At 43.7% G+C, this 17,302-nt stretch overlaps 1 protein-coding gene across 1 annotated transcript in view; it reads right to left on the reverse strand.

The window, feature by feature from the left end:
* Positions 1-17,302, reverse strand: part of LOC146173919 (protein CIP2A homolog) — a 58,491-nt gene that overhangs the window by 12,157 nt on the left and 29,032 nt on the right. The window contains exons 10-13 of the mRNA XM_084584221.1: positions 15,945-16,068; positions 7,235-7,334; positions 3,471-3,589; positions 1,748-1,949 (exon numbers count right to left, since the gene is read on the reverse strand). Coding sequence (XP_084440347.1) covers positions 1,748-1,949; positions 3,471-3,589; positions 7,235-7,334; positions 15,945-16,068 — 545 coding nt within the window. The remainder of the gene's footprint in view (positions 1-1,747; positions 1,950-3,470; positions 3,590-7,234; positions 7,335-15,944; positions 16,069-17,302) is intronic.

Here is a 17,302-nt window from a genome sequence, read left to right on the forward strand (position 1 = left end):
ACGGCTACAAAGGAAAGCTATACAGCTTTCTCAGAAACTTCGTAGTTAAAGAAAAATTCGTCCTGATCCTTTGTAGCCGTATGGCTGTGCTTGGGTGGATGCAATGAGTAATTACTCCCTTATTATAAAACCCCTTTATAGTAAAGTCACTGGGACCAGCAAAAATGTTTACTATATCAGTTGTTAGTGATGACATGGTCCTGAAGATGCTGTCTGGTAGGTTAAATGCCTACTTACTGAACATGTCTTGTTACTTAATGAAAAAAAAAAAAAAATGTTTACTATATCAGTTGTTAGTGATGACATGGTCCTGAAGATGCTGTCTGGTAGGTTAAATGCCTACTTACTGAACATGTCTTGTTACTTAATGAAAAAAAAAACAAAAAAAAAAAAAAAACACTCAAATATAGCTTCCATCTCTCTCATAACATCTCTTCGTGCAATTTTTTTCAGTTATAAAAATTTTTCACACCTTGTGGAAGTACCTCGCATGAGGACACTGTGGCTACAAATACAACCAAGTTTGATTTCATGTGAAAACCAAAGCCTTGCATAGACACGGTGTTACTTTTTGCCGTTTCTGTCTTTTAAAAGGCAGTAAATGATAAATGCACGTGGCAATTAAGTGCTGCAAGACCGTGCACGCTGCACAGTGCTGTGAATGTTCTCCCGTTTCTTCCCCTTGCCTATTTCTTGCTGCACTTTTACTCTCTTTTACTTTCTGAACGGACCACGTCGCCTACTTTCCAGGTTTGTAGACAGCTTTGCTTTTTTTTAATGTGAAGCATTACTTCGCTATGTTCACAGATTTCTGTCTGCAGACCGCGTCCGCAAGCCGCGTCCACAAAATCTTGTCCGCAGCAGTTGCGAGTAATTGAGAAGTGGCAGAGGTTATTGAGTGGTGCCAATCAATAGAGGGTGACGTAATGTCGCTGCCGAAAAAATGATTAGGCCAATAAGTTAATTCGGTAATTACATGCGAAGAAATGTCAAAGTAAAGGTGAAAATGGTCTCATTACACAATGCCTTGGCACCACATTTGAATGTATCAAATACTAAAATAGTTAATTAAATCAGTCAATTAAGGTGATGTCAAGGACGTGACGTCACACAACCTGAAGTAGAGGCAAAAAAGGGCATAGGAAGGAATTGGCACCCAATTTGAAAAGACCAAAAATTAAAATGGGTAAGCAAAAGTGAATTAAGCAACTAGAAGCAACCAACAGCAGCATCCGTGCTTTCGCATTACTCCAATGCAGATTCTGCAGTGTTCTTTTTTTTTCCCTACGCGCTGCATGCTTTTCCTCATGGCTCCAAAGCCTCCGTAAAGTAAAAGTAGATTTCTCCTGTATGCTGCTACGCCTAGTGGTAAGGCCATTCAAAAAGCCACTCGATGTTATTTTTCCGTTTTCAAATACAAAAAATCTTTTCCTCGCGATTCTAGGTAGTGCGCGGGCGGCGATGTCATATCGTGGGAGTCGTCGCCGCAGCCAGGCGCACTTTACTATAACCGATTTTTACCGAAAATGTCTTTACTATAAAGGGGGAAAAATGTACAGTTGTCTATGGAAGATGAACTGGGACTTCAGTTTCCCTTTACTATATCCAAAAGTTTACTGTATATATGTAAATATGACTAAATATGTAATCACATAAAACTTCACTAAACCTGGATGTAAATAATTCTGACTATCCAAGAGCATCTTGAAACACCCAATATGTGAGAAAAAAGCCCTAGCAGAAGCACCTCGAAGCTCTGCTCCAGTTTCCGCGATATCCGGTCAATGCTGTTTTCGACAGAGAGCCTCCGGTTGTGTCCGCCGAAAGCCGTGATGTTGCAACGCGACACAGACCCGGTGTGGAGCAGGGGTGCCGATGAATTTTCCAGCTTCCGGGGAGACTCCAGGGACTTCCGCTTGCGGTTCACGGAGACGAGGGACTCGACAAACCTGCGCGTGCGGTGTGTGCGCATTTGTCAGCGGATCTAAGTGCAGGCCTTTAGAGTGACCAAACTTTGCGTTAATCCCATCCTCACACTATATTTTGTCTTTGCTCCGATTCGTTCTACTTCACGCATTGAGCCAAACATGAATCAAACATGACTACGACAGCTAACCACACATCTGCAGTTTACTACGCGCTTAATTGATTGCGTTGGTCCCAACTCCAGAACGCCATACTACATCAAGCAGAGGACATCCCCATTCCCATTTAGGCTTAAAAGAGGACATGGGTCTTAAAGCTATTTTTGTTATTTTTGGCCAATTGTAATAAAAGTTCACAGCCACACTGAATTTTTCATGCTAATTCTAAATATGCTATCCTTTTTCCTGTAGCACAATTAGTTTGCAGGATAATTAATCATCAACTTCCATTGTTTAAGACCTAAATTGTGAAATAATGGGTTGTTAAAAACAAATTTAAAGCATGGCTAGATAGCCAGAAGAGTAAGGAACGAAATTATAGGAAGAATTTCTTGATATGTTAATTAGCACTCATTTTGCAGCCTTATTAAGTTCTGTATAAAAAGTATATGTACTAAGTGGGAGTAAACTCATCAAAACAATTAATTTTAACTTTCAAAAACAAAAATCTGCTTCAAATATTTCACACAGCATACACTCAGCTTCCCACTGCAAAAAAAAAAAAAAAATTCAGCTCTATGTGCTTTGGGTGCCGAGATATTGAGGCCGAAAAACTGCAAATGGTCGACAATGCATGTTTTGAGAAAAGAGCAAGAAAGAAACAGGGGATTATTTAACGAACATTTACTGGTGCAATGCACACATTTACAATTTAAAATGGCTAGAAACCTCCTGGGATGTAGTCTCTTTGCTTTCCAATCTCCAAGTGTCGCCTCTTTGTGATTTCCAGAGTCGGAACGCTCAGTTGTCACTTCTTCGGCAACGCGAGTTATTTATCTGTAAACTCCGTGCAGTAACGAGCACATGAGAGTGGTATGTCACAAGGTCACGACACTTGGCATTGCATAGGGGTGCTAAGCTGTTGCTAAATCTAGGCACAAATATGAATGCATCACGTGAAAAAATACTGACATATTTTGAACGTGGAACAAACCCAGCAGACAACTCAGTTATTTGATAATTAAGAGCTCCTTATAAGGTTTGGTAGTGGCACGATTTTCCCTCAAGATAAGTTGTTCAAAAATTTTCCGTGGGAAAGAATACAAACTTCCTGGTTTGATCAACTGACCTGTGATGCCTTACGAGCTACTGAAGATGTCTCTTGCAAAGGATGTTTCCACGGAATATATGCAAAGTTAGACCACACAAGCGTATATATACACAAATAATACAGGTAGGGATCACATTTCAAGCAAAAAAAGAAGCATATGATTTGAAAACCAGTTCCCTAATTAAACCTACACTTCAAAAAATTCATGCCCACACTGCTTAGCTATCCCAATTAAATAATTGGAAAGTGATAAGTTCTGCTGCCTGAAGACTTACTTTTCCCGACTGAAGTCTTGCTGGAAGTTGGCCATGATGGTGAGGTTGAAGGCAGGCATGACGACGTTCTGGTTCGTTGAGCTCAATGCCACCGATAGGTAGTTTGTAGTCGGTGGCTCCTGAAATGGGCACGAGGACGAAAACGTTACTTACCCGTTCAGCGATGCTAGCGCTGTTCGATTCAACCACGTTTCTCTGCACCTCCGGCACCACACGCTGCACCAAAGCGCTCGATTCACAGCGCCCCTTGCACCACTGCCCGCGATTAATTTTTTATTTATTTATTTATTTATTTACAAAATACTGCGGACACTGAGTCCAAGCAGGGTGGGTGAACAAGTCAATCAAGGTACAAAAGAAAACGCAACACTTCAAAAAAAAAAAAAAAAAAGACAACACAGTATAGCAGCAATTGGTTAAAACTCAAGGGACAGTGGATTAACTAGCTGATTCCAATCTGTTATTGTGCGTGGAAAGAACGAAAATTTGTAAGTGTCTGTTCTAGCGAATATAGGGGTTAGGGGTCTGGGATGGTGTTGACGAGTTTGTCTGGTTGTCGCCGGCGTTAAGTATGATGATGGATCCAAACCGAGTTTGTTATGTAATAACTCATAAATAAACTTTAATCTAAGCTTTCTTCTTCGATGTTCAAGTAGTTCAATTTTATTTGTCTCCATTAAAGTGGTTGGGGAGTCAGACCTTGCATATTTATTAAAAATAAACCTGACAGCTCTTCTCTGTATTCTTTCCAGATTTTTTACGTTAGATTTAGTATACGGGTCCCATACTATGCATGCATATTCGAGTTTAGGTCTAATTAATGAAGAATAACAAAGTAGCTTAATGTTAGAAGGAGCATTTTTTAGTTTATGTCTTAAGCAGCACAATTTTCTGAATGCAGCAGAGCAGATATTGTTTATGTGCAAGTTCCACGATAGATTGCTGCTTATGGTTACTCCTAGGTATTTGTAGTTGGATACTTGTTGAAGAGGGAGAGAGCCTAATTTATATGTGTAGCTATGACGTATGGTTTTTCGAGTTATCGGCATATAAACACTTTTATCAGCATTCAGAATCATGTCCCATCGGTCGCACCATTCGGAAACGTTGTTCAAGGCACTGTCCAGGTCACATTGATCTTCCCTATTTGTAACTTCTCTGTATAGAATACAATCGTCAGCAAACAATCGAATTTGCACTGGTGGGTTAACAACTTCAACAATATCATTGACATACAAAAGGAAAAGCAGAGGGCCCAGAACGCTTCCTTGGGGAACACCGGATGAAACTGGGAGAGAGCCCGAACGTTGTCCCCCCACTTCAACAAACTGTTTGCGGTCTTTTAAGTATGCATTAATCCATGTTACTAAAATATCAGGAATGCCAATTTCTTTCATTTTAAAAATTAGTTTATCATGAGGAACTTTGTCAAATGCCTTGCTAAAATCCAAAAATATTGCATCGATTTGGCCTTTATTATCTATAGAGGAAGCAAATGAATTAATTACTGTAATTAGCTGTGTTACCGTCGAGAGCCCTTTTCTGAACCCGTGCTGGAAGCTAGATAGCACGCGATTTTTTTCTAAAAATTCGTTCACACAATGTGCAACTATATGTTCTAATAGTTTACAGCATGGGGACGTCAATGATATTGGACGGTAGTTCTGCAAGAGAAGACGGTCTCCTTTTTTATAAACGGGAACAATTCGGGCTGTCTTCCAGTCATCGGGTATTTTACCCAATGACATTGAAGCGCGAAAAATTATTACGAGGAATTGAGCCAAAGTTTCGGCATAGCGTCGCAGAAATGCGTTTGGAATGTTGTCAGGGCCACATGACGTTTTGGTTTTCAAGTTCAGCAACATTGAAAGGACACCAGGATAAGTAATAAAATTCACTTCGGCGGGGTAATACACTCGGCTATTGTCGGTACCTGTGCTCGGGGCAGAAAATACGCTTTGAAAATAACTATTAAAATGTTCAGTAATAGCTTTTGGATCACATACCGTAGTGTTGTCCACCAATATTTGTGTGACTGCTTTCTTTTTTTCACTAATGTAATTCCAAAACTTACTTGGCTCGGTTTTTATAAAGTTTTGAAGGGATGTGTTGAAGAAATAATCTTTTGAATCACGTAAGGCACGTGCTAGATTGTCCAGTAATTCCTTTAGCACATCAGGATCTGCGCGTTTTTTCTTGTACCGTTTTACCCTTCGCCTCATTTGAACTATACTGCGTGTCATCCATGGCGTTTCCTTTCTTTCTTTTTTGTGCCTGTTAGGTACAAAAGTATTGATACAATGCGAACAGATTTTTTTGAAACTGTCCCAGAGTGCGCAGACATCGGCGTCATCGAAATCAACAAGGGAAGTTTCGAGATGTTCAATGATAGACGCGTCATTGGCACGCGAATAATCTTTAAAGTAACGTGAAGATAAGTGTTTCTTTTTTGTTTGCCGTACTAGGGGAAAGGAAGCACTAACCAACTGGTGGTCAGACAGGCCTTGTTCCACAGAAACCGTAAAATTCACGATGTCGCGAGGGACGAACAGCAAATCTAACAATGAATTCGTGGGACCGACAATACGGGTTGGTTCATGAACTATTTGCGTCAGGTTGTGGGTAAGCATTATTTTAAACAATATGCTGGCTTGCTTTGTGCAAGCACCGATACACTCAAGGAGTTCCCAATCCACACCTGGCAAGTTGAAGTCACCCATCAATAAAATTTTACTGTTTTGGTACTGTAAGAGATGATTTTCTAGTTTAGTTAGGTAGTCAGTTCCAGAACTAGGGGGTCTATAAACAGCATATAAAACAAAGTTTTGTCCCCAACAGGAGAGTTTCACACACAGGCATTCAATATCATGTACGTCATCTTGCAAAACAGCTTCAATTTGTTTCTTAATTAGGACAGCCACTCCACCACCCCTAGATTCCCTGTCTTTTCGAAATACAGGGTACAGTTGTGCATAACCGCAGCACACACCAAGAAGGAGGCGCAGAAAAGCTGCACACATGTTGACCCCGCTAGCAGACGGCCTGCACAGCTGAGAAAGAGCCTGTGAACATCGATGGTCAACTAAGGGGGGGACACTGGTTTTAAAACTATTTTACTTATTTACCAATCAAAACTGATGCAACTTGGTGGGTTTGTGCAAGGGGAAGTTGAGAGTCAGTGCTCATCCTGTGTCGTCCTTCGTTGGTCCTCGTCTTTTTTGCGCTGTTTGATATCAGGGATAAGGAACCGAAACATGCAGCCCACTGACTGTGACCGTGCCTTATGCTGAAGAAAACAGAAAACATGCCTTACTCTATATTGCGTTCGTGCAGTAACATCTTCATCAAACACTTCTCTATGAGGGACAGCCACTGCATCAATCGTCCACAAGAGAAAAAGAGACGTGCCCTTTGATATTACAGTCCGCATTGCAGATGACGCTCCACTGCGGATCCTATGTGACGTCACACGAGCACTTCAAGACGGCTGTCGCTCTCAGTGGAAGGAGCTTTTTGATTCCGCATTTTTTGTAATATGCACCATGCACTGGGCGCTAAAACTTTGCGAGTAGAATCAGAGACCTGTATGTTATTCACCGAAGTATGAAACGGCAATACACTGAACGACCCTGTCATTGCCCCATTAAGCCTGGTACAAATTTATCTACAGTGGTGCAGGCAGGAAAGTGTAAAACACTGCATCATGTCTGCCATGAGTATACAGCACTGTGCATCTGTACGTATGTCCGTGCAAACACCCTCACCTGAAGCAGCTGTTGAAGGAACTCCTCGGCTCCTTCAAGCTTCAGCGAGACTTGGCGAATAAAGTCCAAACAAGTCGTTACCACTTCTACCACCTTGAGTCTAAATGGGGGGGGCACATCGTGAAAAAAATGAATTAGTTCACTTCCTCACAGCTCATCCACTGATTTCAATAAAATTGGGCATCACGTGCAGGAAAAGCAGAAAATATGCGGCGCTCAAAATGCCTGACCACGCCTCGGTCCTCTAATAAGCTTGAAACACTAAATGAGGATTCCTCTGTCAGCCTCTCTGCAAGGCTCGTTTCCCAACCAAAAGGCCTCATTCTGAGACTTGCATTCTTTGCAGGAACGAAAAGCGTCAAGTGGCATTTTAGCATGCTGCGTGCAATGCAACTGTAGAGGTTAGCGTGAATGCCTTCGTGCTACTGGGCACACCCAGTTCCATGGCGGTGGTCGCAGTAATATTCACAGCCTTGCTGCACGTGCAGTATGGTAAAATTAATCTAGGCATGCAGCGGACTTGGTAGATTGTGTTTAGTTCGCTGACTAATAAGCCATTTTTGAAAGGAAACATACCCCCATGACATGCATTTTCAGGTGAAAAAATAATGTTTTCGTTGTACTGCAGTACCGCTTATATGGCGGATTTTCGCAGCCCCCCGTGACCTACACTATAAGCAGTCTATACTGTATTGCGTTTATTACGTTCGTTCCTTAAGAAGCACCATAAATCAGAGCCGTTTGTGCGTATTTATTACGCTAGCCAGATGAGTAGTAGATGGCCTCATCCGCCAAATGTTCTAAACTACGTGTGACATAAATGCTAACTCAGAAGGAAGTTTGCATTCAGCATGACTATGTTTGTGAAATGAAAGAACTCTACTAAGCGTTGCATGCTGGGCACTTCTTCTCCTTATCCTTTTTGAATACAATGCATGCATGTTTGACCATAGCTTTGTCTTATATTTCAGACAATTGAATCTTTTATGGAAATAAAATTTTCCAGCACCATGTAAATGGAATCCAGGGCTCCAGGGGCAACTACAGGGGATTTTTGTGTATTAAGGCTAAACTTGTAATGTGGGCTTTCCTCTCTGTCCCAACACATCGTACCAAATTTGGAGGCCGTGCGATAGTCAAATCTCATTACTACAAACACCACATTAACAAATGTTTAAAATTTAAATATTTTTTTAATATAAAGAAGATTTCCTATGTTTTCAATTAAAAAAATATTTCAGAATTATAAATTTCAATATAGCGTATACTTCAAAATAATGTACATATTTTATTTTTTCTCCTGTAACCTAGGAACGTAGAATCTCGTTACAGGAGACATAGTTACAAGAGACACTCTGTTATAAGAGACACTTGAAAATGGTTTGGTTGGTTTTCCTATGTTTGCCATGTTAACAACATTGCATACAAGAGACACTCTGTTACTAAGGACAACTTTTGCAGGTCCCTAAAGTAACTTCTTCACTATTTATAAGAGACACAACACAGGTACACTCATGCAACGCAGCTAACTGGTACCACCTCATATGTGCGGCAGTTTAGATTACCTTAACTAAATTCTGTTCCATATCAGTGTCATTTTTTTGTTGCAGTTTGTCAGGAACCGAGAAGGAGGGCCTCCTCTTGACTGGGAAGTCAAAAAGTCTCTATTGTTTCAGTCACACGTCAAAATGCCCCTGTCGTTTCACTCACACAGGAATGTAATGACAGTGGCTAAATGGACATTCTGACTTTCCAGTCAAGAGGAGGCACTCCTTCTTGGTTCCTGGCATAGTGCAACAAAACAGGACATTGATATGGAACAGAATTTAGTTAAAAGAATCTAAACTGCCGCACATACGAGTTGTTAGGATTCTTTGGCTACAAGAGACCTTGGTTACAAGAGACATCTTTTTCAAGTCCCTTGAGTGTCTCTTGTAATGAGGTTTTTATTATGAACTCGGCTAAAATAACTGCATCACAACTGTCGCATAAATAAGGAACCACACATTCTGTGTGTATGGTCCGTGGGCTGTAGCTATCATCATTAGCACATCTAGTGCCACCTCTTAGCGCCACCACAAGGCCGTGGTTTAATATGCAGAAGCTTTTCCCACCCTTTACCATCCGTCCCCGTCTATGCGGCGTTTGATTCTCGTCAAGCAATGCCCTCAACGTGCTGTCGGACGCAGTAACTTATGCACAAACCAAAACCCCTAGGCTCCACGTGCCGGCTCTGCTTGGCGGCAAGAGCACAAGCGTCTAAGGCATCAGTCCGCCACGATGCAGTCGGCTAACCACGTTCTTATAGTTACGGCGTTTGCCGGAAAACAAATCCATCCTTTGTAACTGCAGAGGGAACAGGCTTCCACTAGACTTTTTTTCTGGAAAAAATATTATGTCCAAAATTTTATGAAATGCACGACATGAAAGCAATTAATTCAATTTTCCAGCACAGTTCAAATAACAAATTATGCGGTTGTCAAACAATTTTTGTTGCGAAAAACATTTGAAAAAACATTGAATAATTTTTAATTAAAATTTTTGAAATATGCGAATAAATGGACAACATATTAGCCCCTTTCTGTTAAAAAAAGATACTTCTATCTTATCTACAACCAGCCACTGTTCTCCAGCGACGCTAGTGAACCTCGAGTTTCCTCACTACCTCCAGGGTGCTTGAGTTAACGTGGCTATGGTTCACTCTTACAGACTGAAAAGAGGCATCTTCATCTAACACAACACTGCAGTGTGCTTGTGTGCGTATGTAGAGAGGCTTTTCTCATTTGCATTGATTTTAGCATGTCCTCATTGCGCTCTTCCCGGACTAAATAACGTTCAGCCGTTTTATTTTGTTTTCCTTCTATCTTTTAACCATACGCAGAGCTTCAAAAGTTTGTTATCGCACTAATGGCAATACATATAACTGCTCAGTTCTCCAAATGCACACAGGTTGCACATTTGTATTTGTATGTATAGCCAAGTGCTCTCAGGTCGGTTCGCATGAAGTGCATTAATTTAAAGAAATATTTCGTTAGGCTGCTAGTGGAAGCAATTGCTTAACTGTAACCATGGCTTAAATTCAATGTGAAGTTCTGACAAGAACAGCTGCCCAAATAATAACTCCATGCTGGGGTATTCGTTAAGCCCTTTCAGAAAAACTATGCCATAGGAATGCTCTAAATATTCCAGGAAGCACGATAAAATTTCCTAATGCTGCTAATCATATTACCACCTTCATTATGTTAGGATTTCAGTGATGTATCTAAGTATCGACGATACAATACCGAATATCTGCATCGAAACTAGATTTCGATACAGTATCTTGTATCGGCATCGGAAATACAATTTTTCAAGGTATCGAGTATCGGTATCGAAGATATTTTTCTAAGTACTATCTTGCCCAGCCCTGGCTGCATGCGGGAGAAGAAAACAACTGATTCCATCAAATAAATCAGCTTTCAAGTTAATGCAACAATTTCATTTGAGATTTTGCTCTTCTACGCACATGGCTATTGCCAAGGTACGTCATTTTCATACAGTCAAACCCGAATATAACGAACTCGGATAGAGCGAATTATGTTTTATATCGAACACTCGAATTTCCGCTAGCATTATGCATATAAAATGTATTTTTTATAACGAACTACACATCGAATATAGCGAACTCAGCGCGCGCGATCGGTCGCCAAACGCCCGCCAACGGGCGGGCCTTTGTGCCAGCTCCGAGTTCTCTCCGGGCAGCCCACGCTGCCGGGCCGCGATACTTCTAGCGCATGCCGTTGTCAGATGGGAGGGGGATTGGCGACGGCTCCGTTCCCCAAGGTCTCACACAGCGCATACGTCATCACGCGCCCGCTAGGGTGCTTCTGCTGCTTCTGCGCCGATGCCACGCTTCCGTAAAACGCAGGAGGGGCTCTCTACAGCAGCTTCCACGAGGGACCCTCCTGTACGCATGCGCGGCCGTCGCCCGGAGTAGCGTGAGTAGCCTTTAAAATCCGCGCCATCGGCCAGCCTCTCTTTGCAGCGCTCCTATTCGGCAGCTGCCTACCATGTGATCAAAGACGTCCGAGCAGCTTCGGACCTATTGCGCTTCGAGAAAGAAGCAACACCGGCCAGAACTGGTTTCAAGTTTGGGCGAAGGGAAGGCAGCCTCCGAACAACGAACGCGTCAGTGGCGAACTTTCCCGCATCCTCGGAGCTTTCTTTGTTCGCGTTTGCAAGTCGTGCTGCTGCTATCCTCACGATTCCGGACGTGCCTACGTTGCTGCTGGCTTGCATTCCGGCGCTACATCCTGCAAGATCCTGCATTCCGGCGCTACATCCTGCGAAGAAGTTGCCCTGGAGGATTTTCTCACTGTTGACGACAACGTAACCGTGACAGCAAGTCCGTTGGACTCGGAAATTGTTGCCGACATGCTGGCATCTGGTGCGAACGAGGAGACCAAGGAGCCGCCGCCGGAGGACGATCGCCCTCGCCCGACGTTGCACGAAGCCCTCGCTGCTACCGATCTGCTGCGCCGATACTGCTCCGGAATACAGGGAAGCGGACTGGAGTTTGTGGAAATGATGTCGCGTGTGGAAAGTGCGATTCTCGCTGATGGAGTTAAATGCAGTGTTCAGGCGAAGATCACTGCCTACTGCAAATAAGTGAGCATTTATCTTCAATAAATTTCTTTTGTAGATTCATGGTGAGCGGCACGGTTTTTCTTTAGTTAGTGCGCTTTCGCTGCGCTGTCTGGACATCGTGTATAACGAATTTGGTACTGAAGTTCGTTATAAACGAGTTTGGTTATAGCGAAATACTTTATATAGCAAACAAATTGCGTTGAATTACGCAGTTCGTTATAACCGGGTTTGACTGTATCAAGGTTTGATCACTGGCATATACCGTAAAAACCCGCGTATAATACGAGTTTTTTTTCCAACTTTCAGCGTTCCAAATTTCCGCCTCGTATTATTTGCGGATCCCAACCAAAATGTCAAAGTTTTGCGAGAAGTTTTGGTTTCGTTGTTGCCGCGTGGCTACGGCTTGGCTTTGTTATCGATGTGCGGCTACGGCTTGGCTTCGTTGCCCTAACGTGGCCGCACCCCGCAGTGGCCACGACGTCGAGGTGTCGTCTCTTCGTTGTTGGGTCGTCGAGTGCGCACAGCATCAGCGCATGTGCTCTCGTGCAAACCACGGTTCGCGAAAAAGTGCACGCTTTTTTCTTTAAGTGAACGAGCAAGATGCCAGGGTCTCGGAAACAGTACTCGGCTGCTTTTAAGAGAAAGGTGATTTTAGTTGCTGAAAACATCGGCAACAGTGCGGCCGGGAGGCAGTTTGGCGTCACCGAGGGAAGCATTCGCTGATGGCGACGACAGAAAGAAGCCCTTTTCGCGTGCAAGGGAATGCGAAGAAGCTTTCGCGGGCCAAAGAATGGCGCATTCCCGGAAATTGAACTCGCTCTGACGGAGTTCGTACGAGAACAGCGAGCATCGCATCTAGCTGTGAGCGTAGAGCTTATGCAGGCAAAAGCTAGGGAGCTTGCAAGGGAAAAGGGAATTCCGAGTTCCGCCTTCAAAGCAAGCAAGCACTGGATACATCGCTATATGTGCCGTGCTGGATTCTCGCTACGCCGGCGAACCTCGATTTCACAAAAGCTGCCCGAATCCTTCGAAGAGCTGCTGGTGGCTTTTCAGCGCCACGTGATTTCTTTGCGAAAGACCAAAAACTTTCAGCTGGGGCAAATAGGCAATGCTGACCAGACGCCGGTTTACCTGGACATGCCATCGCCCCTCACCGTCCATGAGAAGGGCTCTAAACAAGTTTGTATCCGGTCTACTGGAAACGAGAAGACGCGGGTTACAGTCATGCTATCGTGCACGGCAGACGGCCGCAAGCTCCCGCCCTATGTCATCTTCAAGCGCAAGACAATGCCGAAAGGTGAGGAGCTGCCGAAGAATGTCATCGTGAGATGCCATGAAAAAGGTTGGATGAACGAGGATTTTGTCCTCGACTGGGTGAAGTCAGTGTGGTGCGAACGGCCCGGTGCACTGTTGTCCTTTCCATCCATCCTCGTGCTGGACGCGTTTCGTTGCCATTTGGCCGACTCGGTGAAGAGGCTGCTAAGCGACTGCCGCACAGAACTTGTTGTGATTCCGGGTGGGATGACCTCACAACTTCAGCCTCTCGACGTTTGTGTCAACAAACCCTTCAAGGACGCAGTCAAGCGATGCTACGCGGAATGGATGCGGTCAGGTGAGCCTGCAGTGACGCCGGCCGGGCGGCTGAAGCGAGCATCGCCAGCCACGCTGTGCAAATGGATTGTGGACGCGTGGGCAAGCATCCCAGAGGAGCTTGTGCGCCGTTCGTTTAAGAAGTGCGGCATCTCAAACGCCCTCGATGGCACAGAAGATGAGTACCTGTGGGATGATTTGTCCGACAAAGAAATTTCCGAGGAAAGCGCTGCTGAAGATGAAAGTGATTGAAGTGTGAGGTCCGATTTCAATAAATGTCTTGTTTTTTCTCTCGTATTATATGCGGTAAAAACTTTTTTTTCCATTTCGCGTCTCCAGAATTTCACCTCGTATTATATTCGGGTTCGTATTATACGCGGGTTTTTACGGTAGTCGAAGATTTTTCATTACAACAATATTTCAAAATAGCGAATGATTTCTTACGGTCCTACGTGATAGTTATATCGAGATTTGTCTCTAGTTCATTCGTGCTCTACTCAATTTTAGAAATGTACTGTTTTCGTGCGGGACTCAGTACAAAATTTCTGCAGGCAACACTACATTTGTGACATTATAAATCATGTTACTGCCTGTTCCCCACATGAACAACAAATTCTGAGGCCTGTATAGTAAAATCACGGTGATACGAATCCGGTTGATATGAATTTGCGAAATTCCCCGGCTGGAGCGCATTGAGTACAATGTGCAAAATTTCAGATGTTGCAAACACTCTCCCGTGCCACTACGGATGATACGAAAGCGTGAACTGCGACTGCAACCTTGAGCACTACGCACTGCCAGCACATCGTTGACTCTGCGATCGCCAGCCGCGCTGTATGCAAGCATCATTTCATTCACTTCATTTCATTTATTAATACTGTCAGCCACCAAAAGGGGCTGTAACAGGAGTGGAAAATACAAAACGAAAATGAGCAATATAGAACACGATGAAAATCAATAGTCAATTAAAAATTGTCTCTGAATGCACACACAAACAAAACAAAAATGAATTACACAGAAATCGGAACAACAGCCATCCTACACAACAGCAATAGAACCTCATCACCCTGTGGTAGTGCCATAGATGAAATTTTCTAAATGGTGTACAAATTCAGATAATGATGATGATCGAACAGCAGAATCTGGAAGAGAGTTCCAGTCCTTACAAGTTCGCGGGAAATAACTAAACTTGAAGCAATTATTTTTTATAGCCGGCAGTTTGCGGTGATGCGTGGCCTGCATCTTGCCGACGTCACGACAGTCTGTCAGGCTCAGGCTGCTAAAGGCTTTCAGCGGTGCGTGGCCCACAAATTGCCGACATCACAACCACAGCAGCTGGCAGCGGCGTACATAGCAGGCGTGCACAGACCGCGTATCACTGGCTCCGCGATCGCGATCCGCGAGCAGTTTGGAGCACCGCACGGCCCACATGTTACCATCTCCTGCCATGCTGTACGAGCTGCGAGAAGTACGCGAAGGCATCGTCATTGTTTTCTGAGCCACGACAAGTCCGCATAGGTTCGCGGCCCACTCGTCGTCGACGCCACGATTCCCTGAAATGCGCTGTGAGTGGCGAGCTATGGACCGCGCTACCGTAGTAAACCTTCTCAGACGTAAACAGATCTGTGCGGCTACCCTTCTCGTGCTTCTGCATATTATTTTCTTTCGTTTCAATGATGCAAATGTTCGGATGATACGATTTCTGTCACGACCTCGTGAGATTCGTATCACCGAGGCTCTACTGCATCAAGGCATTTTAGGCATTTTATGAATTACGTCATAATTTCAAATCTCTATTTCCGTCATTCATTGTGAATGCGGATATTTTTACAGTACTCTATGTGACATCATTCATTCATCAACCGGAATGTCGTTTCTTGCCACAAAACCAGTTTTGGTTTTCATTCGCTGTTTATCCTAATTAAAAACCCAAGACAGTATATCGAAAGAGAGTTTGTTAGGTTGAGATGAGGGACGCTGACAAATGTGATGCAATCAATAATGAAAAATCAAAAAGCACAAAAAAAAAAAGGGAGGTTTCCCTTTAAGGCTGTTTGCATGAACTCCCACCACCTTGCTTCATGCAAGATGTTGAAGAAACTGTCTTCTCTCACCATCTCACCTGAACACAAGGCTCTAGGATTGGCTAAAACCGAGCTTATCAGAAACAAATAATTTGGAACCACTAAAACATTCAGAATGCATGTAATATTTCTAGATATTTGCGGAAATAGTTACAAGTTCTCACATTAAATGAAAAAAGACATTTGAAATGGAGGCTTCAGGATGAGAAAGCTTCAGTGCTGGATCAGTTGTAACTTCGAACTCGCAATGACCGTATTACCCATGCTAACAAACTGTTACTCAGTCACGACCCCAGCATTTGTGTGACTGCATTGCAATTTTCTGGTGTGCGCCTCATTTGTCTCCAATAGCTCACGAAAAAAAAAGGAGGAGCGGTATGGTTGAGAAGGTGGAGGAAAAGAGGACGTACAGGCGTGTGGGCCGAAGGCATTGGGGATCCTTTGCGAGGTAGGGCTTGAGCAGCGCCTTCATGTGGTCCGCTGTGAGACACTGCTTGATGATGGTCTCCCCACAGATGCCAGAGTCAATGAGAGCTACGGGGAAAAGGGAGAGGAAAAAATATATGTGATGTGCGGAATGGCAACACGAAACTCTAACACATAGTAGGTGCAGATCTGTAACCACACTTCCGAAACCCCGTAACTGCAGAGAAACAGCGACACAATGTGAAAATACTGGCGAACGTGCGTGCATGTACCTTCAGAGAGTGAATATTCTATCGTCCAAAGCACAGCCCATCACCTGCCCATTCAAATCTACTCTCCCGGAGTGCTGGCCACCCCAGACCCACCTCCCTTCCCCTTACACAAGGCCTCCACTCACTACAGAAGGATAGAACTCCACGTGTGCAGCAACCGCCACACAGACTTCCTTCGTGATACAAATCAGTCTATTCCAGCTACTTAAATAAAAAGCTAATCATCAAGCAAAATTACAAGCTGAAGAATTTTGACGCCTCTGGGTTGTTTGGAACGGTAAAATATCAAAAACAGATTCTGCTCAGCGAAGTAATGCACATGCCGTGTGCAACTGCCCATAGTTAGCAACTGCTGTTTCTAAGTAGTATATCTTACTCACGCAACAGCAGAACGAAAAACAAGGTTAATGAGCAGTCTTAGCGTGGTTATGCAAAATGCAAATCTGCGCGCTAGCACTGCAGCTTTGACTATGGTTTCAGGTTGTATGCACCCATTAGCAGAATCAACTATAGAATGTAGAAAACTACCAAAACGCAGATATGAAGCCCCACTTTAACCAAGGAATTTGCCTGCATGGCCTACAGGTAGCGTGCTTCGACTCAGACTTCAAGGGTCTCAGTGGATTTCCCATCTACTGCTCCAACTCCTTCCAAGCGGCTTCAGACAATGGCTAAACCTGCAAATGGGGTCACTGAATCTAGTGCACAAAAAGCAACAGCCAAATAAAACTTAAAGGTATAGCGGAAAAGCCAACCTACCCTCATGAAGCTATTTTTGATGTTAGTGGAACTAAATAATAATAATAATAAATAACTGGTTCACAGGAAAGGAGAGCAACAGTATCTGTCACACTTGTCCTGTGGACACCTGAACTGTGCAATAAGGGAAGGGAGGAAGATGGGAGTGGAAATGGAAAAAGAGAAAGAGGTGCGGTAGTGGAAGGCTACAGAGTAATTTCAACCACCTGAGGATCTTTTAACATGCACTGACATTGCACAGCGCACGGACACCACTTCCGGACACCACTTCGTTTCACCTCCATCGAAACGCAGCCGCAGGCTACCGGGAA

The sequence above is a fragment of the Amblyomma maculatum genome, chromosome 11, assembly GCF_055883805.1.
Source record: "Amblyomma maculatum isolate TAMU_Amacu chromosome 11, ASM5588380v1, whole genome shotgun sequence".
NCBI lineage: Eukaryota > Metazoa > Arthropoda > Arachnida > Ixodida > Ixodidae > Amblyomma > Amblyomma maculatum.